This window comes from Lactuca saligna, chromosome 6 (assembly GCF_052625555.1).
Source record: "Lactuca saligna cultivar CGN05327 chromosome 6, ASM5262555v1, whole genome shotgun sequence".
Taxonomy (NCBI): Eukaryota; Viridiplantae; Streptophyta; class Magnoliopsida; order Asterales; family Asteraceae; genus Lactuca; species Lactuca saligna.
The window spans coordinates 56051355-56077520 of NC_136422.1; the positions used below are offsets into that span (position 1 = coordinate 56051355).

General features: G+C 33.9%; 4 protein-coding genes across 4 annotated transcripts; 2 read left to right on the forward strand and 2 right to left on the reverse strand.

Moving 5' to 3' along the window:
- Nucleotides 1–1931: 1931 nt before the first annotated feature.
- On the reverse strand, nucleotides 1932–3468 carry LOC145002586 (uncharacterized). Its single transcript, XM_078961830.1, has 3 exons — nucleotides 3210–3468; nucleotides 2673–3113; nucleotides 1932–2599 (listed from the first exon to the last, which is right to left on the reverse strand). Exons 1-3 carry the CDS (start codon nucleotides 3466–3468, stop codon nucleotides 1932–1934), a joined length of 1368 nt encoding a protein of 455 aa, XP_078817956.1.
- Nucleotides 3469–6047: 2579 nt separating this feature from the next.
- Nucleotides 6048–6656, reverse strand: LOC145003380 (histone H3.2). Its single transcript, XM_078962508.1, has one exon. The coding sequence runs from the start codon at nucleotides 6565–6567 to the stop codon at nucleotides 6157–6159; it is 411 nt and encodes a 136-aa protein (XP_078818634.1). The 5' UTR covers nucleotides 6568–6656; the 3' UTR covers nucleotides 6048–6156.
- Nucleotides 6657–16635: 9979 nt separating this feature from the next.
- LOC145002587 (uncharacterized) lies at nucleotides 16636–17858 on the forward strand. Its single transcript, XM_078961831.1, has 2 exons — nucleotides 16636–17356; nucleotides 17452–17858. Exons 1-2 carry the CDS (start codon nucleotides 16636–16638, stop codon nucleotides 17856–17858), a joined length of 1128 nt encoding a protein of 375 aa, XP_078817957.1.
- Nucleotides 17859–17891: 33 nt separating this feature from the next.
- Nucleotides 17892–19158, forward strand: LOC145002588 (uncharacterized). Its single transcript, XM_078961832.1, has 4 exons — nucleotides 17892–17910; nucleotides 17978–18046; nucleotides 18389–18450; nucleotides 18619–19158. Exons 1-4 carry the CDS (start codon nucleotides 17892–17894, stop codon nucleotides 19156–19158), a joined length of 690 nt encoding a protein of 229 aa, XP_078817958.1.
- Nucleotides 19159–26166: the final 7008 nt, after the last annotated feature.

Sequence of the window (26166 nt, forward strand, 5' to 3'; positions counted from 1 at the left end):
CTTTCTAGGATTAACTCCTTAAAAGTAAATGATTATGAAAGTGAAGAGATAAGATGATATGTTTGGTGACTTGCATATGTCAACAGGTGGTACAAATAGTTGAAGAACATTTGTATTCATATCACTAGAGTGAACTTAGAACTAGTACACCCTACGGATTAGGCATTATACTAGAAAGAATACGAAGAGTTAAAAGTAGAGTTCTTAATGACTAGGAAATCCGTTAAAATATGCTATATCGAGCATATGCGCGAGAAGAACCCTAGAATAATATGTGCTCAGTAAAACACATTGTTATTTTTAAGGCGCCTACTAAACACATGAAAATACTAGTGGTGTCTAGGAAAAAGTTGTACTATATGTGGTTGTTTTGGAAAAACTTATGAGTGTTAAATTGCTTCATGGTCATCATGTGTAGTGACTTGGGAACTTCGAGGTTGTTTTCTGAGACAAGTATGCGTGACAATTTTTGAGATGAGTATACGTAGGCATGAAAGCTAGCATAGACTTGTACTATCGGAAACACAGGATTCATACTTGGTTAGAAGGAGTTGAAAAGTTACTATGGCACTGGTAGTTGAGTTGTTTTGTTTGTTTTCATTATTAAATGGGTTATGATGATGACAAGGAAAGTAGTTTTGGTTCAAACCCAAGTTGCCATGAAGAATCGAGTCCAAGTAATATACACGTGCATGAGCAAGTTAATTCATTATGAGAATCTTATTCAATTCATTAACCGATTTCAGTTGAGGGATTTAGGAAATAGGTGATCGAGAAAAAGATTGCAGCTTCTATTGGGGATAAGCAACCACTAGCTAGAAAAGTCACCCGTGATGGTATAAAGGATTCAAAGGCATGGTTTTTGAGGATCTATACTAGGTGACCATGATCATTTTTACAGGGAATGAATACACAAACTTTCGTTCATATAATGCATTGAATGAATTGATTTCGATGCATGGGAATGTGATTGTTTAGCAGAAGGTCAAAAGCGTTAGAAGCAATGCATAATGTTTAGCTCTATGAATGTTATGGGGGTCCATCTAATTAGACCCTTTATTAGTCTTAAAGGACCCATCTAATCATTACCTTACTTTTTTTTTGGGTCCATCTAATTAGACCCTTTATTAGTCTTAAAGGATCCTTCTAATCATTACCTTACTTTTTTTTTTTCTTAAATAAACAAATCATTATACTAATCATTACCTTTTAATAATCATCATTACATAATAATTTTATGTCTTTTATGTATAATTATTAAGTCAAAGTATTTTAATAATCTTTTTTAAACTTGCAAAATAAAATATGTTAAATATAATTTTTTTTTATATATTTTTTTAAACTTGCAAAATAAAATAGTTAAATATAATTTGTTATATTTTTTTTAAACTTGCAAAATAAAATAGGTAAAATATAATTTTTTTACATATTTTTTAGGTTATTAAACTTGCAAAATAAAATAGGCTAAATATAATTTTTTTTATATATTTTTTAGGTTATTTGTATGTAATTTATTAAAATTGTTTTATTTAAAGATATTATAACAAAAGACTACAAATATGACATACTAATAATAAAACAAAATTTTGAAAGCAATACATATCAAAAGAGTTCAATTACATTCATACTTAATCCGTGATATGTATCCAAGGTATTTCAGAACTACGAGGCCTATGTTGATTGTATAATTCGAAACGCGACCAATACATAGTTTGCCAGAAAGATGCAGACGAGCTTTTATGAGCATTCCAATATGTTGTGGTTGGAGGCATTGGGTAATTTCCTTTTAAAGACACCGAAATATAATGTCTGCCTACAAGTACCACTGTAATGTTTCGGTGAGATTGAAACTCTTCATGGTTTAGACAATGAACAATCACACCAAACTTGTTGGCAATCAAGTAACCAGTCAAAGGCATAATCATCCAATGTCACAAATACGCAGGTGACTCGAACCAACACAAAGACTCGTATACCTCATTGAACCCATCAGTAAAAACTTGTTGGTATGCATAAAATTGACTTTCTAACTCTTCAAGCAATTGTTGCCTAATGTATAGCCATTGGTCTTCACTGTGCCCTAGACTAACAGCTACCGCTCGAAACCCACAGTTTCCATCACCGAGTACATCTTGTATCTTGTCGATGTAATCATGAAATACATCAGGAATACTCTTCATTAGGAATGGATCATGCATTCGTGGTTCTTCATTTAAGTCAATGGCGTACGAATAATTATGTCTTTCAGGTTCTTTATTTAAATCCAACCCAATGAACTCTGATGTGGTAGAGTCATTGCATCTAGGAGGAGCTTGATTTGGAGGGTTGACATTCTTTTTATGTTGTTTCTTCATACTCGGCCGTCCGCGGGTCTTATTTTGAACTGTAGGTTCTCCAACATCAATTGTGCGCGGATCGTATATCTCTTTTAGTTTTTTCAAATAAAATTTTTTTCCTGCTTCTGTCTGCTTGTTGAAATTTTCTTTATACTTTTCAACTTCATCGTCGCAACAAATATTGCCTTTTTTTTCAGGCTTCGTATCAAAAATACTAAGCTTTCTCCAAAAGATATCTATTAAATCCAAGGGTATTTCTTCACCTGTATTAAAATACAAAATAAATATTTTTGTAATATTTAAAAATTTATATATGTTGTAATTGAACATACTAACCTGAGCTTAAGTAAACAGAAAGCATGCAAGCACATGGTAACCCACAACTGGTACGGACTTTGCAACCACAATTTGAGGAGTCTAACTTTGACACATTTAACCTTTGGAGCTCTCCTACTATTATATCAAGAGCTTCGTTTGAAACAGAACCTCTTAGTAACCCGAAGCAGTACAAATTATGATGCTTATATCGGAAAATTAAGCTTTTCTCAAAGCTTTCATTGATTGAAGTGAGTTGTGATTGCACAATTTCATTAATTCGTTGCACAAATCTATCGAGATTAGAACTTGCAGAGTCCAAAAATCTCTTTAAATTGGCATGTGCACTCTCGACTCTATTGGTTGTGTTGTTTCCAAAATTAAGATGTTGATCAATCCAAACAGATACAAACATTTCTTTGTAGTTGTTCAACCAAGTATCTTCTATGTATTTCAAAACACCTGAATGTTGTGATTTAGAAGTATAGTTAACAAATACGTAAATAAATAATCATATGAAGGTTATGATTTAGAAATATCGCTAAAAAACAAGCTTACGTGGATATTTTATCAACATTGATTGAAGTCGCATGTAGTTTTTCGTGTAATCCATCAATGTTGGAGAATCAATTAGTAAGTTCCATAATGATCTAAAAGAGCGTCGATCATCTTCCAACGTGATACTTTTATTGCAATGCTTAAAAATGTTTTGTTCAATATGCCATCTACAAAGTAATCGGGCAGCATCCAGAAAAATTGTTTCACATGCCTTGATGAGTGCCAACTCTCTGTCTGTGATTATTACACGTGGGTGCATACATGTATCAAGCGTCGAATTTAGACAATTTAACACCCAAGTATAGTTGGCCTCCTTTTCCCTATGTATAAAGGCAAAGCCTACAGAGAATGTCTTTTAGTTGATGTAACACCAACAATTTGCACCAACGGCTTGTTATATTTGTTGGTTTTATACGTGGCATCTATTATCAACACATGTGGAAATGCACGCCATATCTTCCAAGACGTTGGATGAACGAAGAATAAATTTTTCTAACTCATTTGAATCGCCTGTAGTAAACTCATAAACATAATCATTGGTGTGTAAAAGGGACATAAGAACCTGCATTGGAGTTCTTCCTGCTTGCTCGTGCATCCGAATCTTTTGTTGTGCATTGTATATTGTTTTAATTGTCGACACATTGTTTTCGTTTTGAACCTTCAATGCTGACAGGATGTCACGTGGCGCCATGTTCTTTCTTGTTAAATTAGCCACCAAACGAGTCTCATCGACTGATAACCGTCTTGCAAATGGATGACCTTCCATATGTCGTGCCGGTGGATGATTATGTTCATCACATATTACTCTTAGCGTCCATTTATCATGTTCTTTTGAATACTTTCCTTCCAACTGAAATTGACAATTAGTCCTTTTGCTTCCAGATGCTCTACTTGTATACTCTTTAGGTTTATACTCTCTGCCACGATCACATATAAGTATAACTGCATGCACGTAGCCGTTCCCATATGCCTTTGATCTTCTAGTAACAATGACATATCCTAAAGAACGTGCGGTGTTTTGTGTCCACTCCAATAATTCCTCACGAGACTTGAACTTCTGCAATCAAATTTCAAGTGATTTAGTATATATGTTGTATTTGAAAGCATAATAATTGATATAATTATATAACCTGATTGGTAGAAAATGCCGAAGTTTTTGTAGAAAAATCTTTATCTCTAGCCGACAAGTTGATTCAAAAAAACTTAAACATCTCTAAATAAAAAAAAAAACAAAAAAAAACAAGATAAATAATTAGAATATTGCACAAATATAAAAATGAGAAATACATAAAAATAAATAATTTATAAAATTTTAATACTAAAAAAAACTTATTTAAATAACTTTTATACGAAAAGACCTATTTTTAAAAAATATATATATATATAACTTCCGTTTTTTTTAAAGCCCACCATTTTAAGCCAAATTCAATATTTTTAATACCCTAAACCATCCATATAAATTAGAAAATAAACCCTAAAATCATAAACTATTATTAGACGTCATCAAAAATTCTCTCATCCCCACAAATCTGTGAGCACGAGCAACCTCCATCTTCGTCGGACCACCTCCATCTTCGTCCGACCAGGAGCCGCGACCACCTCCACCACCGGCAGCAACATCTAATTTCCGATCACGGTTACAACCAAAGTGAAAACGACGACCACCACCCCCTCTCGTCTAGCCCATTTCTTTCTTGATCTCTCCACCAACGAATCTGTCTCATCTCTTTCTCCTTACATTTCCGACAACACCCAAACATCCCACTCATCTCCTTCACCCGTATTTGTCCCTCCCTCATCTCTTTCTCCTTCAAAAACTTAGACATTTGGACAACCACCTATCGATTTCTCTCCCTCTCTCCCTCTTTCTCTCTCTCTCTCTCTCTCTCTCTCTCTCTCTCTCTCTCTCTCTTATTTTCTGTTATGAACGGATGTTGTAGAAACACCACCGGTGGTCGGACCGGAGGTGGTTACGGCGGTGTTCAGTGGAGGTGTTAGGTTGCGTTGGATAATAAGAGTGGGCAGAAAATATATTTACAAGCATTTCCATTTTACCTTAAGTTTAAAAACAGAAGCTATTGTTTGTTTACATTAAAAATGTATGTTTTGATTTTATATTAGATATGTGTTATAGTTGGATTAGTTGACAATTAATTGGCTATTAAGAGGATCTATATTTCAATGTTTGAAATTTGTAGATAGTTGTAAAGATCAAAATTGTATTTGTAAATATCGATATTGAATTTGTTATAAAATTAAATAAGATGGTTAGGTTATTTATTCGTTCAATGATTTCTTTTACAAAAAAAGAAAAAGCTGAAAATATTAAATTTGCAGAGTCAAATAGTTTAATTTCCTAGGTATTGAAAAAAACATCATTTTGACTAAAAAATATTATAATTACAAGATCCTATAAGGAAATATGGGGTCCAAAATATTTTGTAGGACGTTTATGCAATAGTCAAGCTTAAACGTGATGTTTGAAGATTTGAAAATCACGGAATTTACACGGATTTGATCAAAATTGAGTGTCATACTTGCTTCTTGGGATCTGTCATATCTTTGCCACGAAGGAAAATTCATTCATATCTACAAAGGAAGAGGCTTTTGCCTAATCTAACAGTAGAAAACTCCATAAGAAACAAACACATGATTCCAAACTGATTATAGATTTTCTTTTTTGGAAGAAGGCAAACACATAAACAAACAAAATCAAGTTTGCAAATAAATCACGATTGCCACAAATATGTTGCTAAATACATTGTTCCAAATGCAATGTTATACGGAAGAAAAGAAAAAGACAAAATAGAAACATACCAATGCAATTGAAATGCGACATTTATGAGCACCAAAATGTAATTTTCATTCAATATAATCAGATTAAACAAAATGTAAAGAAACAAACCAAACTAATCAAGATCTACATGTTAGTTTTGGAAATAAAAGTCTAAGCCCTCTCTCCGCGAATCCTACGAGCGAGCTGCATATCCTTAGGCATGATGGTGACTCTTTTAGCATGAATCGCACACAGATTTGTGTCTTCAAAGAGACCAACAAGGTAAGCTTCGGAAGCCTCTTGGAGAGCAGCCACGGCGGAGCTTTGGAATCGAAGATCTGTCTTGAAATCTTGAGCGATTTCCCTCACAAGCCTCTGGAACGGAAGCTTCCTGATCAAAAGCTCAGTGCTCTTCTGATACTTCCTGATCTCTCTCAATGCGACTGTTCCAGGCCTGAATCTGTGTGGCTTCTTCACTCCGCCGGTGGCCGGAGCTGACTTCCTTGCCGCCTTGGTAGCCAACTGCTTCCTTGGAGCCTTTCCTCCGGTGGATTTCCTTGCTGTCTGCTTGGTACGAGCCATTTGAACGTAAAAAAGGATTGGTGAAAGGTGAAAATTAACGAAGCTCTGAAACGATTGTTGTGTAAGATGTGGATCTAGGATAAAGGATTTTTGGGGATTTTATACTACACGGATTTGGGGGAATAAGCGGCAAAATTTCAAATTGTGAAATGATTTGGGGGATTTGGGTTTCAATTTGGCCGCTAGTAAATTATACATGATGGCAATCCGTGTGTGGTCCGTATTAACCAATGATATTTCAGGAACTTGATGACGAATCTAGGCCGTTGGATTGTAGTCTTAATCTTAAAAGAATAATAAGGCATCATGTTTTGCTAACCCGACCAAAGTTATTTTCTTTTTCTTCGTTTTTGCATAATTGTAAATAATAACTTTAAAAACTAGCATATAATATTATTTGGTAAATTACACCAATCGTCCCTCGTGCATGTGCCGGAAAACACGTTTAATCCTTATTTTCAAAAATTAACTCGGACAGTCCCTTGTTTGGTTAAAAGTTGCACACCTCATCCCTCCATACATAAAAGACGATTTTGCCCTTAATAATTTCTTTTTTAATTTTTATTTAGTAATTTTAGATTAAAAAATAATAATAATAAATAAATATGCACTGACCCATCGTTCCCCTTCCCTTTTCCCCGGTTTCCTTCCCTTTGTCTCACTCACTCTCGACAACCACCTAAACAGCTCTACCAGCTCCTCCTCTTTCTTCCAGCGACACCAACCACATCTACTCTCTCTTACTTTCTTTCCGATCGCCGGAGAATGACATCAAAATCAGGTGACTTAGTCATTCAACATGTTCGATTTTACGGTGAAGTAATTAGGCTACCATCGCAACCGACCAAGCTTTGGTTGTGATGCAACGATCGGATCATGAGGGTGTGGAGATCGGGACAGGAGAATATTGGTTTGAGATAATCCAGGGTTTTGTTACTGCTGGCGGACTAGAAGCCACCGATGAGGCCATCGGTCTACACCTTAATCCCTCGTTGGAGTTGTCACTGCCGCCAGAAACCTGCAGCTCTTTCGGCACCACCATATATCTGCGTCAGCACCAACTCCTCTGGCACAACCACATGTCACCGCAAACACATTCCCCTTCCCTTTCCCCAATTTTCTTCTACTTTCGTCTCCCTCTTCTCACCCATTCCCGACAACCAACCAAAACCCCAAACCAGTGAACCAAAATCAGATCCCAAACCACCATCCTGTATCTTCATTCTCCCCCTTCTGTCTTAAGAATACCAACGATCATCGAGGCTACCAATTTCAATATATCACGATTTTATGACATCTCACTGTAATTGAAATCAGGTCCATGACAAATCCATTGAAATTATATCAAACGTAACCTGAAAACTCAAAATCAAAATTGAAACCTTCATTAGTTTCAATTTATGGATTTGAGAAGGACAAAGAAGGGTCATTTTCATCGACTTTGTCTCTTCATCAGAGGTGGTTGTGATATTTTGCAGCGTAATTGAGAGAGATAGAGATTACAGAGATTGTTTTTTTTTTAATAAGTTATAAATAATAATAAATAATATTAGATTAATTAAAAAATAAATATCCAAGGGCAATATAGTCATTTCAAGTGGGGCGTGGACTACATTTGCAACAAAAATGCATTTAAGGGACAAAACGTGCAAGGTTTAAGCAAACGAAGGACGGTCCGAGTTAATTTTTGAAAATAGGGACCAAACGATTGGTGTAATTTACCCAATATTATTAGCATCATATGATATGATGAATATGTATATAGTATTATTACTCAAGTTGAAATGTTATACAATTAATAGAATAAAATTTAAATTAATATGACTCGTAATAAATATTGATATTCCGGCATATCATTTCAATGCCTTTAATCGCCAATTATTCGTAAATAAAATTATGTATTATTTTCAATTTAATATATTTATAATTTATTATAGTTTATTAATGTAGAATTATTAAGTGAGAAATTAAAATGAGCCTGAACCCCATCAAACACCGAAGACCAATCTCTAGTAATCATTTGCTCATTTTGGTCATTTGGGCAATATCAAGTAAATAAACATCCATCAACATTAAGCAGCCACTTCATGGAAATGATCAGATCCTAAACGTCGTCAAACATCGAGGGGCCTTGTATTGTCGAAGTCCCGGTACTGGATGGCAGCACCCCCCCCCCCCAGCCCCCACAACAGCGATAGCCGTAGTTACTGCAACAGCTGCCTCTGAAAGTGCATAATATCACATATCTCAGTATAAACACATAAGACCCTCCGGTCAATAACACCGAAAAGACCCTCCGGTCGAACAGTAATTACTACTCAGGTAAGTATAGTGAGAATACTCACTTCGTAAAGTAAAACAATATATCTCGTACCCGAACTGTCGGTCTAAACTACGCCTAACATACATCACATATTCCTCTAATTAATAATTGATATTAGCAACCCCCAAAATATGTTAGGCTAAGTCCCTCTACCAAACCTCATAAGGGTAGAAGACCATTTGACAACTTAAACAAAACCCTAAAAGTCAACGGAAGTCAACACCCAATTCGTACGTTGGGCGTACGTCCCTTTATGTTGGATGTTCAGTCAGCCAATAATGCATCGGAGTGGCTCAACGCTACGTTGCGCGTAGCTCGGCGTACTCCCAATATTTGCTCTTTTCGCTCTTTCAGTCTTAATCCATTAAAACCATTTCTACTACTATAGATATGGGTTAGATAAGGTCCATTACTCCATGAAGTTGGCGTCTTTAAGCCTTAGCATGGTTGGAGAGGTCTATATCTCATAAACTCTTATCCTTTACTCACAAGGGTCCTCATATCTCATGCATGGAGAGACCTTGACGTCCAATATCTCATTTTTATGAGTCCAAACAACTAGAAACACCTAAATGGACGTGTATTATGCTCCGGAGTTCACAAAACCCATAAAGCTTCAAGTTTGGGACATAAAACCCTATAAATGGACCAAAGCATGAAGTAATCAAACAATGAGAAAGTTTTGAGCTTGATACATCTGAATGATACACCAACCACATAGAAACTCAAATCCAAAAGCTTGGACACCAACTCTTATTCCTTCAAAGCTCCTTATTCACAAAAGAATCCCACAAGACCACTCAAGAACCTCAAATGCTCACACATGCTACAATAACGAAATTTAGGGTTTGAGCGAAGTTGAAGGCTGAAAATGGTTGTTGGGAATGAGGTCATCATGTTCCTTAAATATGGATACACCACACAATTAGGGTTTTTACTATGAGCCTAGTACGGCCATCATACTAGGTGGTCTCCGCGTCCATAATACGCACATGAGTATGCTAAACGTACACACACGTACGCCCCGCGTACTCATTTGCTACCTTTTCTTAATCAAGGGCTAGTTTTGACACTTCAATAAAAGTAAGCGTTATCGATACATACCTTATTCCAGGGTATTACAATCATTTTCCATGGATTCTGTTCTTGGTATCCTAATATTTTTTATTAAAGTAAGTCAGAAGATCATGTATTACCTATTTTTGTTGGATACCATAACAAGTAATTCTCATAAAAATATCACCCAACAAACAAGAATAAACAAGTGGTGGTACACAAATGAAGTTAATAACGGATAAACTTGGGCATTTGCAACATTTTTGGTACATACATACATGTTATTAAATGAATGAAAGTAAATTGCATTCCACCATATGTTTTGAAAAAAATACTTTATTTTTATATCGGATCCAAAATCAGATTGGGTGAAAGAACTAATGAAGGAGATTAATAAGCATCTTGAAGACCTACTATTTGCATTTTATTTGATATCATATTTAGATATAAAAAAGTTTAGTTTTTAATAGCTTAGACCCTCATTTACTTTTATGGAAGTAAACTATTATTGGGCAAGCCTGTTATTGAAGCACGTATCATATCTGAAAATATTATTGGAAACCATACATTTATTCCAAAGATGTATTTAGATCGTTCCGAAAAAATGAATTCCTTTCAAACTCCAAACAAGACATTTTCCATTGACCGTATGTTTTGTAATGACAATTAACAAGAATTAAGAACAATCCTTATCGAAGGTTGGTTTGTATGCTAAACAACCCGTTTTTTTTTTTCACGTAGCTAACTGGATGTTGTGTTATTTAAAGTTCAAAGTAAATAAGATTAAAATTGTTTGTGGATTTACAAATACCACGTCCAATATTATGTATAAAGACATGTTCATATATTTGTGAAAATATAGTTCAATCTTTTTCTTGACAAAACTACATAATTGGTCCTTATGATTTGCAAAAAACTTTGTATAGGGTCCAAATTTTTTTTAACTAGCATGGAAAGTCCAATTCAAGAAATACCTGCTATTTATATCCAAAAAAACTTGAAAAAACAATTAAGTCATTATATATATATATATATATATATATATATATATATATATATATATATATATATATATATATATATATTTGTATTTTATATACTTGTGTTACATATTTTTAATTTAAAAATAAAAAAATAAAAAAATTAGCGTACCCCAACTTATCACTCTATCGTACCTTCCCCCCCCCTCTCCCCCTCTCTCTCTCTCTCTACCTCTCTCTTATTCTTTTTTTCTTCTTCTTCTTCTTCCTCATCCCTTCACATGCAACTCAAAAATATCTCACACACATAGATACATTAAAACACATACACAATAATATACTTAAGATTTGATACACAAGATTGTACTCTCTCTCTCTCTCTCTCTCTCTGACACACATACACACATACACACATTGTTTATGAAAGAAGTCGGAGAACAAGGCATTGATTTCATCCAAATCGACATTTCAAAACCACTCATCGATTAAGCTTCCTTCGACTGCATCTTTCACAAGGTCTACGATCGTGAATGAAAACTCGATCTCCACGATTTCTCTAACAATAACCCCAACGCATCAATCATTGAACCTCTATCAGCCTCCTCTACGACAATGAAATAAACCCAGATCCTGCAATGGGAAATCACCATCAGATCTTGAAATGGAAAACGTCCATCAAATCCCTTGTTGTTGCTGTAATCGTAGATTCAAATAAAGAATTTATGGAGTTGATGTTTCTTCGTTATTTTGGTGATAACGGTGGGATAAATTAGGGTGAGACCGTATGCAAGCTTATTCGAGATACCTCGTTGGTGAAGCAAGAAACTAGTGTATATGTGTTTTGACATACACCGGAGGATGAGATACGTCAGAGATGTTCCAGGCTGCTAGGTTTGATAGAGAGAGAGAGAGAGAGAGAGAGAGTTTTACCCATTTTTTTATTACTATTATTATTGTAATGTTGATAAAAATATAAAAAATATGTAAAAGTAAATAAATAATGGTATAATTGTATTTTCAATTTTTTTTTGGACAAAAATCACAAAGATTTTTTTGATTTTGAACCTTCTATGCAAGTAAAAAACTTTTTGGATCATATCTAAAATTTTTACAAACCATAGAGACCAATTATGCAGTTTTGTCTTCATTCTTTATAACATTTTTGTTGATGATACATTTTTATTTATGATTTTATTTATAATTATTTTGATCCCTATGTGTTTACTTAATATTATTACCTTATTTTATAATTTTAAATAAAACAATTTTGTCTATATAATTTATTGTCTATTTTTTTCTTGATTTTATATTTTATTATACAACGAGACAAAGACTTTGGTAATATCTTCAAAATATTTCACAACATTAATTTTAATTAATAATTATATAGTTACAAACAAAACGCGTGAGTTTCCGAAAAAAACAATATTTATAAAAATATTATTAATTGTAACATCTATTAACGCGTTATAACTTATAACCTAGTAAAAATAATTACATATGCAGACTGGTCACAGCCTCAAAAGGATCCAGATTCGCCCAATGATCTGTCCACCCAAAAATTAATCGCATCGACCTAAGGCCCAACGTTTTCGACCCAATAAACAGTTAATTGTTAATTTGTGTTTTTGCCTTTTTAACACCAAATCTCAATTTGTTTTGTTTCTTTTGTAGTATGTCATATCTCCTAAAGTTTTTTTTTGCCACATGTCTTCTTTTCATTCATTTGGACACATGATATTTTCTAGAATTTTTAAAAGGGTAAATTACACCATTCGTCCCTCATGCATGTACCCAAAAACATGTTTAGTCTCTATTTTTAAAAATTCACTCGGATCGTCCTTGGTTTTGTTTGTTCTTGCACGCTTAGTCTCTATTGGCATAAAATGACTATTTTTCCCTTAATAATTTGTTTTTAATTTATTTATCAGTTTAAATTAATACAAAAAATAAAAAATAAAAAAAATATTATGTCCAAACCCACCCACCCCTCCTTTCCCTTCCCCAGATTCTATCCTTCTCTCTCACCTATTCATCTTCCTCTCTAATGATCGGCGCCCCTGAAATACTCCGACGAGATCATGAAACCATCCACCCTCAATGGATGATGTAGAACCAAAGCAACAGTAGAGAGAGAGAGAGAGAAAGAAGCTGGTGGCGGTGCAAATCTGTGTTTCAGATGGGAGTTCCATATCCAACAGAGATGGTGGTGTTTAGGGTGGTTTCCAGTAGAAAAAATTATCCCTCTTTCTCCTCTAAACCCACCAATCAGAGGGAGAAAGAAAGTGATGGAAACAAAATCGATGAGAGGAAAAAGAAGAGAAAGAAGAGATCAAGGAGATCGGTTTTCCGGAACTGAAATAAAATCCTCCATGTGTTGCCTCCAATCCACCACCGTCTTCCCCCGCAAGCCACTGACGTTGTAATCCATGGATTTACAATTCGTGGATCGGCACTCCACCAATATGAACGTTAGAGATCGTCTCTTCGAACTCTTCTAGGTGGTGGTGCAGGAGACATCAAGTTTAGAGATGAAAAAAAAGACATAGTGGTTTAGCGAAGTCTGGTCGGAGGTGGAGGGGCGACGATGTCTGCTTGGAGCTGAACAATGTCTTCCCCATTTTGATTTTGCCCTAATTATGGATTGTTTGCATAATAATTGTTTTTTTTTTTTATATTTTTTGGGTTTTCTGGTAGTGATGATTGAGCGGTGATAGGTAGTGTTCAAAGGGGGTGGGGTGAGCTGAGAGCAGATTTCTGGTGGTGGTTGTCTATGTTTCTGGTGGTGGTTGTGCAAGTTTTCGATGGTGCTGCAGATTTCCGATGAGGGTGGTGTTTTAGTGTTCTTCAAAAAAAGAGAAATAACATGTAAAAGTGTTAGGTGGACCCATAACTTTAATTTAAATATTTTTTAATAACTAAAAATAATCAAAACTATTAAAAATAAATGAAAAAAGAAATTGCAAAGGGTATTTTGGTCATTTCAAGTCTAACAGGGGATGAAACATGCAAATTTAAACTAACGAGGGATTAAGCATGTACCTTTCTATGATATCAGGGATGGTCCGAGTTAATTTTTTAAAATAGGGACTAAACGTGCTTTTGGACACATGTACGAGGGACGAATGATGTAATTTACCCTTTTAAAAATTTCTATTTTTCACTTGTCATTTTATTGTATTTTTTATTTTATTAAATTAAAATTCCATTTAATGTGTAAAGTAATATATATGTAAAGTATTTATTAGAAAGAGTTTATACATGTAATGTATTCAATACATTAAAGTCTCATTAATTTTAATAATTCAAATTTTTTTCATTTTCTTTATAAATTCAAACTTTTTAAATTGTTAAAATTTTATATTTGTTTTTTTTTTATTTAAACCCATGTAATACATGAGTCTCACGTCTAGTTGTCATAAATATTAGAAACTAATATTAAGTACATTTTGGCATAAACATAAATCCTCATCAACATACAAATTCCAACTTTGAATTTATTATTGCCAACATCAAATCACCACCGTTACACAGGTGGTGGTCAAAATTCTCATTCGTATGATCATAAATAAACAGTGAAACTTATATCCGTACAAATTATATATTTTTAACTAGACATTTGTAGATTTGTTTATGGCTTAATTGCATATCTTTATCGCTATAATCATCATTAACCAAAATATACTGCTATATTGACAAAATAAGTTTTCTAAAATTTAGGGACGCAACATTCAGTTATTGTCAACTGCTAAAAATGTAAATTTAAGGGTTGTTTTGTAATGAGTTGATCATAAATATAGAAAATGTATCAACTTGATAAATGTGTGACCTTATAGAATCATATATTATTAGCAATATCACTCCGTAATGATTATTGGACATATAGATTTAACAATCTCTCACTTGCACAATATTCATTGTAGACTGACATATACAATAGTTGACGTCTAGCAACAACCTACTACCCCTAAAAACATATGAAGGGTGTCATCTCATCAACAAACAATTCCAAGAGCTATAAGCTACAATCGTTACAAAATGTGTGATATCAATTATTCATTTGTCTCAAATATCATATTGAACATGAGATATGAATCACGATCAATCTCATTTACTGTTCATCTTTAACTAAGGCCTTAAATTTATAACTTTCAACGAAAAAATGGAACAAGTCCCATTTTGACTACATACGCCCATCAATGTAGTTCATGTCATACCCAACGATGACCCTTTTGACTGCTTTTTACAAAACAACGTTAAACCATGTTTAAGCACATTAATTCCTACACTTCAAGTCCCAAATATGTATCTCAGGTCTAAGAATACAAAGATCATATTGACTACATACGCCTATCAATGTAGTTCATGTCATACCGAGAGGTTTGTTAATCGAGTAATGAAATGAAATCAGAGTACTAATGAATTATGAACACCGAGAGTAAATATAATTTTTTATAAATACTTCATAGGGATATTGGATCACAATTATCCTAGGAATATATTGATGGGTTTTGGTCATAAGACATCCTATGTGCTCATACAAACCCTAATGCTTGGATCTAGGTTTTTCTATTGTACATGCTTTGAATCCAAGACTATAAACCCTAATTCTAGCATGCAAGTAATCACATTAACATGTAATTAGGTTTAAGATCATACCTTGATTGTTATGTAGCAATAACAATCCCAAATCTCCTTGTAATGACTTTGGAAGGCTTAGAGTCACAAGTGTCACTCCTTTAATGGCTCACAAACACCATAAGCAAGAGGATGAAGAGGAGAGAGGTTGGAGGCTGCCAAAAACTTGTGTAAACCCTTACAAGAACATTAGCAGGGGCGTAGGTAGTAACATTGAAGGTAGGTCCTAGGACCTGCCTTTTTTTTTATTTTATATATGAAGTATTTATAAAAAAAAATAAGGACCCACCTTATTTTTTATAAAAGACCTACCTTTGACATCAAAGCCCGTTTTTTTTTATATCAATGTCCATATCTTTTGCCCATTATCTATTAAGCTGTAGCCCAATCCAATTGATCAATTATTTTATTTTTAATAAAAAAAAAAAAAAAGGAAAAGACGCAGCGCGGCAGCGTCGCTGTTTGGAAAATTGGAATCGAATCGGTCATCCCCATCTTCCCCTTCGGCGGTAGCAGCCTATCGGCTATTGCCTAACGGAAATTTCTGATCGGCCACAGGGCACAGCCGCACACAGCATAACTCATCGATCAACTGCTATTTGTTGTTCAGGTTTGAGGAATTGAGGTTTGTATTACAATACAATATTAGAAATCAGAATTCTTTGCTTTTTCTTATTCAAAATCAAAACCCTTTGTTTGATTAGTGATTGTATATTTGTATGATTTCATGATTTATATTACATTATCACTAAATCAGTGATTAGATTGCAGAATTCTTAATTTGTTTTTGTTAAGTCTTAACACTTAACAGTTTTGAGAATTCTTTGTGTATAATGTATTTGATATAAAAACATTGTTTGTTTGCTATTGTCTTGATTTTTATGTTATAATGTTATATTGTTATTGACTTATTGTCTTGACTTTGTGATTTGTCTATTAGTCTATTTGATAACAAAACTACAAAAGATTGATAAATGATAAATTGATAATGGTTATTACTTATTAGTTTGGTACTTTTTATAACATTCAATTTCATAATTCAATTTCAAAATAAAGCATCAACATTCAAGAATGTCTTTGCATAAGTTTTATAAAAAGAAAGAAGATGACGAACAACAACATAAGTATAAGAAGGTTGATTTAAATGCACTACCTGTTGATCCATTTGAACGACCAAGTATAGATTTTTATCATGTAAACCAAAGAGATGAAATTAGAAGAGCATACTTGCAAAAAGGACCTTTCCAACCTCTCAATCATAAGTTTCCACCACGTGATTTTGGAGGTAAACCTCGAAGATTTATTCAATCTTGGTTTGATGATAATAAATATTGGTTAGAATATAGTATAAAAGAAGATGCTGCATTTTGTTTGTGTTGTTATCTATTTAAATCAAGTATACCAAATCAAGGTGGATCAGATCATTTTGTGAAATCTGGATTTAAAGCATGGAATAGGAAATCAGGAATAGATAAACACAAAGAAGGAAATCCACACACTATTGCTGTCCAAAAGTGTCAAAGTTTGATGAACCAAAGACAATCCATCACGTCTGCTTTTGAGAAACAAACTACTTTACAAGAAAAAGAATATCGTACTCGTTTGAATGCTTCAATTGACTGTGTTAGGTTCCTACTCCGACAAGGTTTAGCATTTCGTGGTCATAACGAGAAGGAAGACTCAGATAATAAAGGTAATTTTCTTGAACTATTACAGTGGTTAGCCGATCGATGTGATGTTGTAGATCGTGTTGTGTTAAAGAATGCCCCAAAAAATGCTCAAATGAAATGCGGTGAAATCCAGAAAGATATTGTGCAAGCATGTTCAGATGTAATTTTAAATGTTATTATGGGAGAGCTTGGAAATGATTTTTTTTTTCAATTTTAGTAGACGAGTCACGTGATGTGTCATGTAAAGAACAAATGGCATTGGTTTTGCGGTTTGTCAATAGAAAAGGTGAAGTTGTAGAAAGGTTTGTTGGCCTTAGAAATGTTAATGACACTTCAACTTTGTCACTAAAGGCTACCATTTATGATATGCTTTCAAAACAAAATTTGAGTCCTAGTAGGATTAGAGGACAAGGCTATGATGGTGCTAGTAATATGAGTGGTGCATTCAATGGATTGAAGACTTTGATTATGAATGAAACAAAATCTGCACACTTTGTTCATTGTTTTGCTCACCAATTACAGTTAGCCTTAGTGTTTGTTGCAAAGAATCACAAGACGGTTAATGATTTTTTTGATGTGGTTTCTCGGCTGTTAAATATTATTGGATGTTCTTACAAACGATGAGCTAAGTTAAGAAAAAAACAAGCAGATAAAGTTATGGAAGCATTAGCTGAAGGTATGGTTTATTTTCATTTGTTTATGCTAATTATTCGACTGATTGATTTTTATGTGGTTTATTTTAGGTGAGCTTGAGAGTGGTACTAGTTTGAATCAAGAAGTCGGTATTAAACGACCGTCTGATACTCGATGGGGTTCTCATTTTGCATCTTTATTAAATATCCAAACCATATATGCTTCCATTTGAGATGTACTTGAAGACCTTGGTGAATTTGATAGTGATAGTGATCGTAGAGCTGAAGCAATTCGCATCTTAAAGTGGTTAAAATCGTTTGATTTTGTGTTTTGTCTACATTTGATGATTGATATCTTGGGAGTGACAGATCATTTAAATACAATACTACAAAGAAAAGACCAAGATATCATAAATGCCATGAATCAAGTTAGTAGTTAAAAAAAAACAATTCAAGAAATTAGGGATATAGGATGGGAACCACTTTTAGAGAAAGTTACATTGTTTTGTGCTAAAAACAAAGTTAAAGTTGTGGATTTGGAAGATGAATATTTTAAGGGATACAGTCGTCGCAAAGGTTCACAGGTTAGTAATGTTTCTTATTACCAACTACCACATTGATTTATAAATTTATTGTGTTTTATCGTTAGTTATTAATATATATATATATATATATGTGTGTGTGTGTGTGTGTGTGTATATATTATTTTTAAGGTTAATAACTTGCACCATTATCAAGTTGATGTATTTAAGGAGGTGATTGATATGCAACTTCAAGAGCTGAACCATCGCTTTAATGAAGCAAACACGAATTTACTTCTTTGTATTGCTTGTTTGTGCCCAAGTGAATCTTTCAAAGCCTTTGATTTAGAAAAAATAATGAAAATGGCTTCACCTTATCCGGAAGAGTTTCCAACAGAATACGATCTTCGAGTTCTTGAAGTGGAACTTGGAAATTACATTAAAGATGTACGACAAGATGAACGATTTCATGATTTGAAGAGTATTGGAGACCTTGCCAAAAAAATGGTTGAAGAAAAGAAGCATATAATATTTCCTAAGATTTACCTTCTTATGAAACTTGCATTGATCTTACCCGTAGCAACAACAAGTGTAGAACACGCATTTTCAGCAATGAAGTTGATAAAGACTGATATACGCAACAAAATGAGTGATCAATTTTTGAGTGATAGTTTAATGTCGTATATTGAAAAAAATGTTTTAAAAGGTATTGGTAACGATGCAATTGTGACAATGTTTCAAGCTATAAGACCTCGTAGGGTTCAATTGTAAGAATTTTATTATAACTATTGAACTGATGTTTAAATAATTTGGTTATACAACCCAACCCATCATTGCTAGTATTTTTTACACTTTCATTTTTTTTTTGTCTTATTTACATAAGGAACCACGTGGTTTTTGGTTCTAGATTCGCCACTGAACATTAGCCACGTTTTTTAGCCTTAAGGGGTCTTTATATAGTTGGGCTATTAGGGTTATCTAACAAGGAAACCCTAATTTGGATGCTTAAGCCCTAAGCAACCCATAGACTCCTTTTAATCAAGCCCTTGGACGATTTCCTTATGGGCTTCCCCATAGAATTCGTCCAACCCTTGATACAAGGCAATCCATGGACCAAATTACAATTATCTTATAATTACAATTCCAGTCCCTTAAGTTCAATTAATCTCTTTTAGTCACAAAACTAATTACCAATTAATTATTGACTAATATTAATTAAACAATATGATTTCTCATTTAATATATTATTCCCATAATATATTAATAAATAATATTTAATCCTTACTCTCCATAATTCATCCTATCAAGTTGCTTTGGTGAAGGCAACCCAAAAGGACCATGCACCATCGGGTCAAGTACATACCAAAATAGTTATGGACTTAGACACTAATCCAACAGTCTCCCACTTGGATAAGTCTAACAACTATTCTGCGTATGACTTCAGATCCTGATCTGCAATCGTAGCTTTCCAAAGCCGCTGTCAACTCTGATCATATCGGATACGCGTGTCCTTAGATAAAGGATCATATATTCCTCCATTCTAGATATCGTATGAGATATGATTTCAAATCATTCTCTTTGTACTATATCTTGATTTCTGATTTATGACGACAGACTAATTGAACAAATCAAATTAGCCCTAGCCCGACCGAGCATTTACGTTTGTCATCACTAAACCATCGAGGGGCCCAAAGATATCGCTTTTATTCTTTGAATAAAAGGAACAGATAAACTTTGATACAATGCTTGCTTGCACTCACTCACCGAATTACACACAACAATATGTTTTATAGCACCAAGTTACTGGTGTGTTTACATATTATCAATGTGCAACCGATTAGCAAGATACAACTCACACATCTCGGTTTCAAGAATATAAGATGTCATCGTCTCACTAATCACTCGAGATAGTGATCCAAGTGAGCGTGGGTTTAATCCAATGCTCAAATCATATTCATAGGAACTCATGAACGTCGCAGCAAACATTTGCTTATGTCTAATACTCTTTTAGACAATCCACACACCAATTCACGACAATCTTCATTCATATCTACTTCCAACATATGAACGACTGTGGCCCGTTCGAATAATTCGATTATTCTTAATAAACTCTGGAAGTCAAAACATGCAAGGTGAAACACAATAATAATACTAATCCCAAATGGCCTCAAACCTTTGAGTATAAACAAAACACGTTTTATTTATCACCATATCGATTACTCATTATTTGTCGTTTCGGGTAATCAACTTTATACTTGAATTATTACACTTGTCCCATGCTCCTAGCATGCACACAATGTTTACCTATGGTTTTTACTTTGTGAAATAGACAAATTGAACACATTTCCAATCATTCTCAGTTTACAACTCCAAATCCATTTTCTTAAGTGTAAGAATATCAAATTCTTGTTACTTGTATAATATACTAGATTCTAACACTTTATGCAACGATCCTTTTGTAATGTTATTGCACCAAAGTCTCAAAGACTATTGCCAATGATATTAGAAAGTCCTCTAACGTAGATTGTTTCAAGACAATTCCTTAGATATGATGTCTCTCACTCAAAGTACATTCCTTTGAACATCCTTTTGCATAAAGGTTTCTAATCTAGTCATAGATTTTTCAATATTTACTTCCCAATATGGACACGCTTCCATATTTTCCATATGACAACTAATTTCTTAATAGAATCTTATCTATTCATAATGATGTCGATATTGTCCATCCAATATGGAAACATTTCCATAATTTCCAATACTATACTTCCAACTACTCACAAGCGACCAATTCTCGTCGAACTTTGGATTGTCCTTTGATAGTTGTTTAATTATTTTAGTCAAAACCGATTCTAGTCCCTTTTCCCTCTAAATGCGCTAGACATTTGGAAAATTTTAGAATGGTCAAACATTAAATCATTTGCAATCGATCCTATACTCGAAGCGTATGGGACACGACGCATAATGTTTTATTTGCTATGTTCTCAAAATTCGAATTGTGAAGAGGAATGCCGTAATCATAATCGAAACTTTAAGAACACACTATGTACCCTTGACTAAGTTTATTAACATTTCTCAACCTAATCCTTTAGATTTGAAATGAAGCATAATATTCTCTTCCTTAATTATAGCAAAACAACCTTTCAACTCTTACAACTTTGCAAAGTATGACTCTTGTTTTCTATAATTAATATTGTCAACTATGCAATACGTGCCTTAATAATCATACAATCATAACATTTATGCTCCCACTATCATGATGATTATTATAAAACATAACACTTATGCTCCCACTAGCTTTGACATGTATTCATAAACATCTTAACTTTCAGAAAAACAATACTTATTAAATTTCTTAAGTTCATGTTTCTAATACTTAGTGCTTTGATAATCTTTTATCAAGACTTCTTGAACTTATACACCTTTGCCTTCGATAGTTCATATGTGTGTCTAAACAATTAAGACTAATTGTCAAACCTCACAATTCAAATTATGGAAAGGGATGCCGTAACCATGATCGAATTCGAGAATGAAATTTTACAATCACTATCTTTTAAAATCTTTCTTAGTGAAAGCATTTCCTCACAATCATTTTCATGAAGGATGAAATCTTATGATACTTAGATTTAAATGGTGTATTTGTTCCTATCCATGTGAATTTGTTAAAACAAAGTTTACAACAAATTCAGACTCATATGGACCGAACTTTCTTAATCTTGATTTCTTGCCTTATGGTAGCACAGCTGCTCACCACGTCTTCCAAGTAGTTAAGCATCTTACCTTTTTCCTATCAATGTACCTTTCATTGATCAAGGTCCTTGCCTTTTATGCATTCAAATGATAACTCATAGGACTCACATGCATAATTAACTCGATTGGATTGGCACAGAAACAAAATAATGTCTTCACGATAGGTTGTAAACCTCAACACGTGTGCTAGTGATGATTGATAAGGTTTATTTGATTTGTTCTTGAAACTTTTCCAGACCAATAAGACTCCCACTGACTCCTTGACATATAATATTCTTTAGTCAAAACATTTCTTGACAAACAAATATTCAATAGTTAGTGTAGCTTTTATCAAACCAAAACACTTCATAATTTTGGTCTTAGTTGGTCTTTGTCTTATCCAAGACATCACAACTTTCCACAATTGATGAATGTTGTAAACCTTCTTAATACTATTCACTCAATGTCACAATCTTGACTTTAAGATTTGTTTTGGAACGAAGTATGATTGACTTCTTGATTTGACCATTTCTTCAATCTTTGATTCCTCTTCTTGGACATACAATTGTACCAAGACTCACTTAGAGGATCAATTGAGATATGGTTCTTAATCATTAAGACCTATCATAAAGCATAAAAGCTACTCTCCCTTCTTCTTAAAATGGAGAAACTCTTATCTTTCTGCCTACTTGATTCTTCTTATTCGTTTTGCTATTGATCTAAACCCTTTAATCAATTCAAAATTACACTTAATCTTGTAAGTGTAATCATATTTACTAAGCCTTTAGTAAATCATGACGAATATCTTTGTCACTCTTATGGTCAACTTGATCAACACACAACTTTGTGTACTCGATCTCCTAGTCCTTCACTTGACACTTTGTCAATGAATTAGTCTAATTTCCAAATACGTAATTTCTCATTCATCGTGCATCCACGTCGCATGATTCCAAGTTTCTGTCCAATTGAAACTTGGGCGATGAGAAACTCTCCCTATTTGGTAAATTCTTGACATTTCCATAAATAACATAACTAAGAATCATATCCATTCGTTGTAGAAATATGCAAACATCAATTTTCATAACAATTTCATTGCAAGGAAGTAAACAAATAAATAAGTTAAACAAAATTTGTTTTATTTATAAAAGCAGCGGAAAAACATTTGTCCCTACAATGCAAAATCTATTGAAAACTATGTAAAAGGAAAATTTATAACAACTCTATCATAACTATCTAAGCTCAAAATCCAATCTTCAAGTCCATGCGATCGAGATCCATCACTTGTGATTAGATTCATCTTGCTCTCTTATCAAGCTTCCTTTCTTTTCACGATCCTTCAAAACATTCAAATGCAATCTTATCACATCATGTATTAAGAATCAATGAATAGGAACTTAATGGAGTTAGATAGTGGATTCTTACCTAAAGCGTAGTCATACTTTTGATTCTCCCATCTCTTAGATCTCTTAGGTAAATAGGGCAACTTCGTCTCCAATGCCCCTTCTCTTGGCAATAAAAGCAAATTGACTCTTTTGGAACAACACATGGAACTACTTCAGACATCGCCTTTCTCTTATGATCAAACTTTTCGATCATTGCATGTCTTTCATTGCCATTGTCTATATCCATAGAGGTCTTGAAGGCAGATTCACCAATCAACTTTGCTTTTCTATTGCGCCAAACCATTGTTGATTCAGCAGCAATAAGCATGTAGGTGAGATCTATAAGTGTCACGCCGTGGTTCATCATATAGTACTCTCTTACGAACTCACTATACGAGTTAGGAAGTGACTGAAGAACCCAATCAACAGCCATCGGTTCACCGATAACGGATCCCATCATTCTTAATCTATCAATGTGTGACTTCATCCCTAAGACGTGTGCACACACCGACTTGCCCTCTTTATGTTTACTTGCCAAAAGGGCTTGAGTGATATTGAACCTTTCAATTTTACAATCTTGTGGGTTAGGGAGAATAATTGGAGGAGGAGGAGGAAGTGAAGCATGATTTCTTGTTCCTCGATCGAATCGTGGAATATCATCTTCATGTGGAATGCTTGTTCCACGGGATTTGAGAAGACCATAGTTGTCGAACTTTGACATCGGGAGAAAAACGAATTCAAGTTAGTTGATTGATTGGGTCCTTGGTAAATCACCCAAATGAAATTCCAAGGCTAGGACCCAACACAATATCCTACAACTCGGGAGAGGGATGTCGTAACCCAAATTGCAGAACATTTGAAGGTAAGTGAATGACGATTCACTAGTTTCCACCATGAAAAACGAAAAAGAAATTTAAGTTTTAAATCTATGAAAACTCCTAGATCCTTTGAGATTCATTGAACATTTCAATGGCATGTTTAAATCTCGATATGCCCCTCTAGTTTGTGACTGGGATGTCGAGGATCACAAAGCGGGTGTGAATAACCATGCAAACTACTTGGTGCCCTCACATGTTACAATCACCTATTCGATGTGCCGGTAAACCACACACGCTCCACCGAACTATGACAAACATTGAGTCACCCTTTGCTACCTTTGCTTAGAACCATTTAGTGTGCCGGTAAACCACACACGCTCCACTAACGTCTTCGCAAGAGCACAAAGTGTAATTTCATGGAATTGCATCAATTCACCCTTTGCTACATTTGCTTAGAACCATTTAGTGTGCCGGTAAACCACACACGCTCCACTAACGTCTTCGCAATAGCACAAAGTGTAATTTCATGGAATTGCATCAATTTACTTTTGCCTAAATAACTAAGATTGGGAATTTGAAAAACATTTAGTTACTTTGTATTTCATTATACTTATAATGGAAGGTTTAGTCCTATCCTACCCGTTCGGCTAACGACTCTCCACTAGTCAAGAGTGTGGTGGGTAAGAGTGGATACCCATTCAATCGCCATTTTATAGGCAATTTCCTTAAACACCCTTTATAGACCAGCTTCGTAAATGAGGCCTACTAACGGTAAGACTGACTTTTACTCATATATATATATATATATATATATATATATATATATATATATATATATATATATAATGTTAGACCTTTAATGTTATATACGGGTTCCGTTTTTGACGTTCTTTATATTCATGCGTAGATATTGACACATATTACAACTTTCCCCTAGGTTGTATTGGCCAATTATGACTTTATTGTTAACCCTTATTTTTATATGATTTAACGTTTTTACAAAATCATCTCTCTTGTAAGGATTCCGATTTTTGCGTTCTTTATAACAAAATTCTTATCGTAAGAAGTACTACGATTTTCCTTTTGGTGACTTTAACTAAAAGTCAAGCATTGTCTTCGTAGTTTTTGACGTCACACATTCATTGTGTGCGACTGATTTTTATATATCTTATAAAAATCATATATAATTTATACGGAGTCGATTTTTTACAAAATTTATATTTTTGGTATCGGGATGAAGTGTACTTTCTAAATATAGAATAATATATATGTTTCATCGAACTTATTTTTAAGATTTACAGACGATTCAATTGATTTTTCCTATTTATCTTAATACAAAACTTTGTATTTTTATCATATGTTGATATTTATTATGTATTAATTATATTATACTCAACGTTTATCAATTTTCGTAAATAACAATCGATGCCAAAAGTCACAATTGTTATAAAAAGGTCCAAGCCCAATCCCACCCTATCGTCTTCACAACCCTACCATTTTGACATTCCATTATCCGGTTATCCCCACTCTAACCAGCGCCTCCCTCTATCTCTTTTGTCACCATCTCTTAAACCACTAACTACCTAAACTAAAAAATCCATAGATAAAATACAAGGATTCTTGATTTATTCGAACCATCACATCCCTTCTATCCATGCTTTAGACTTCATCTTTGCAATTGGTTTATTAGAACCATTTTTGTTTGCATTGAATCCACGGTCACTTATATTTCATTTCTCTTGCAGAAACAACGTCAATCGATTAATGTTTCATATAAATAAGTTTGCGGTGCATTACATATCTAATTTTTTCATTTCCTTTGCATACTTCTCCATACCATTAGAACTAATGTA

What these genes read in the sequence shown, in the direction of transcription:
- LOC145003380 (XM_078962508.1), bottom strand. Translation starts at nt 6,567, where the DNA reads ATGGCTCGTACCAAGCAGACAGCAAGGAAATCCACCGGAGGAAAGGCT.
- LOC145002586 (XM_078961830.1), bottom strand. Translation starts at nt 3,468, where the DNA reads ATGCACCCACGTGTAATAATCACAGACAGAGAGTTGGCACTCATCAAG. An exon ending in AATGTTGATAAAATATCCAC is followed by an intron (nt 3,114 to 3,209) that starts GTAAGCTTGTTT and finishes CACAACATTCAG; the next exon opens with GTGTTTTGAAATACATAGAA. An exon ending in TTCTGTTTACTTAAGCTCAG is followed by an intron (nt 2,600 to 2,672) that starts GTTAGTATGTTC and finishes ATTTTAATACAG; the next exon opens with GTGAAGAAATACCCTTGGAT.
- LOC145002588 (XM_078961832.1), top strand. An exon ending in ACCGTCTGATACTCGATGGG is followed by an intron (nt 18,047 to 18,388) that starts GTTCTCATTTTG and finishes CTAAAAACAAAG; the next exon opens with TTAAAGTTGTGGATTTGGAA. An exon ending in GTCGTCGCAAAGGTTCACAG is followed by an intron (nt 18,451 to 18,618) that starts GTTAGTAATGTT and finishes GATGTATTTAAG; the next exon opens with GAGGTGATTGATATGCAACT.
- LOC145002587 (XM_078961831.1), top strand. Translation starts at nt 16,636, where the DNA reads ATGTCTTTGCATAAGTTTTATAAAAAGAAAGAAGATGACGAACAACAA. An exon ending in AAATGCTCAAATGAAATGCG is followed by an intron (nt 17,357 to 17,451) that starts GTGAAATCCAGA and finishes TTTCAATTTTAG; the next exon opens with TAGACGAGTCACGTGATGTG.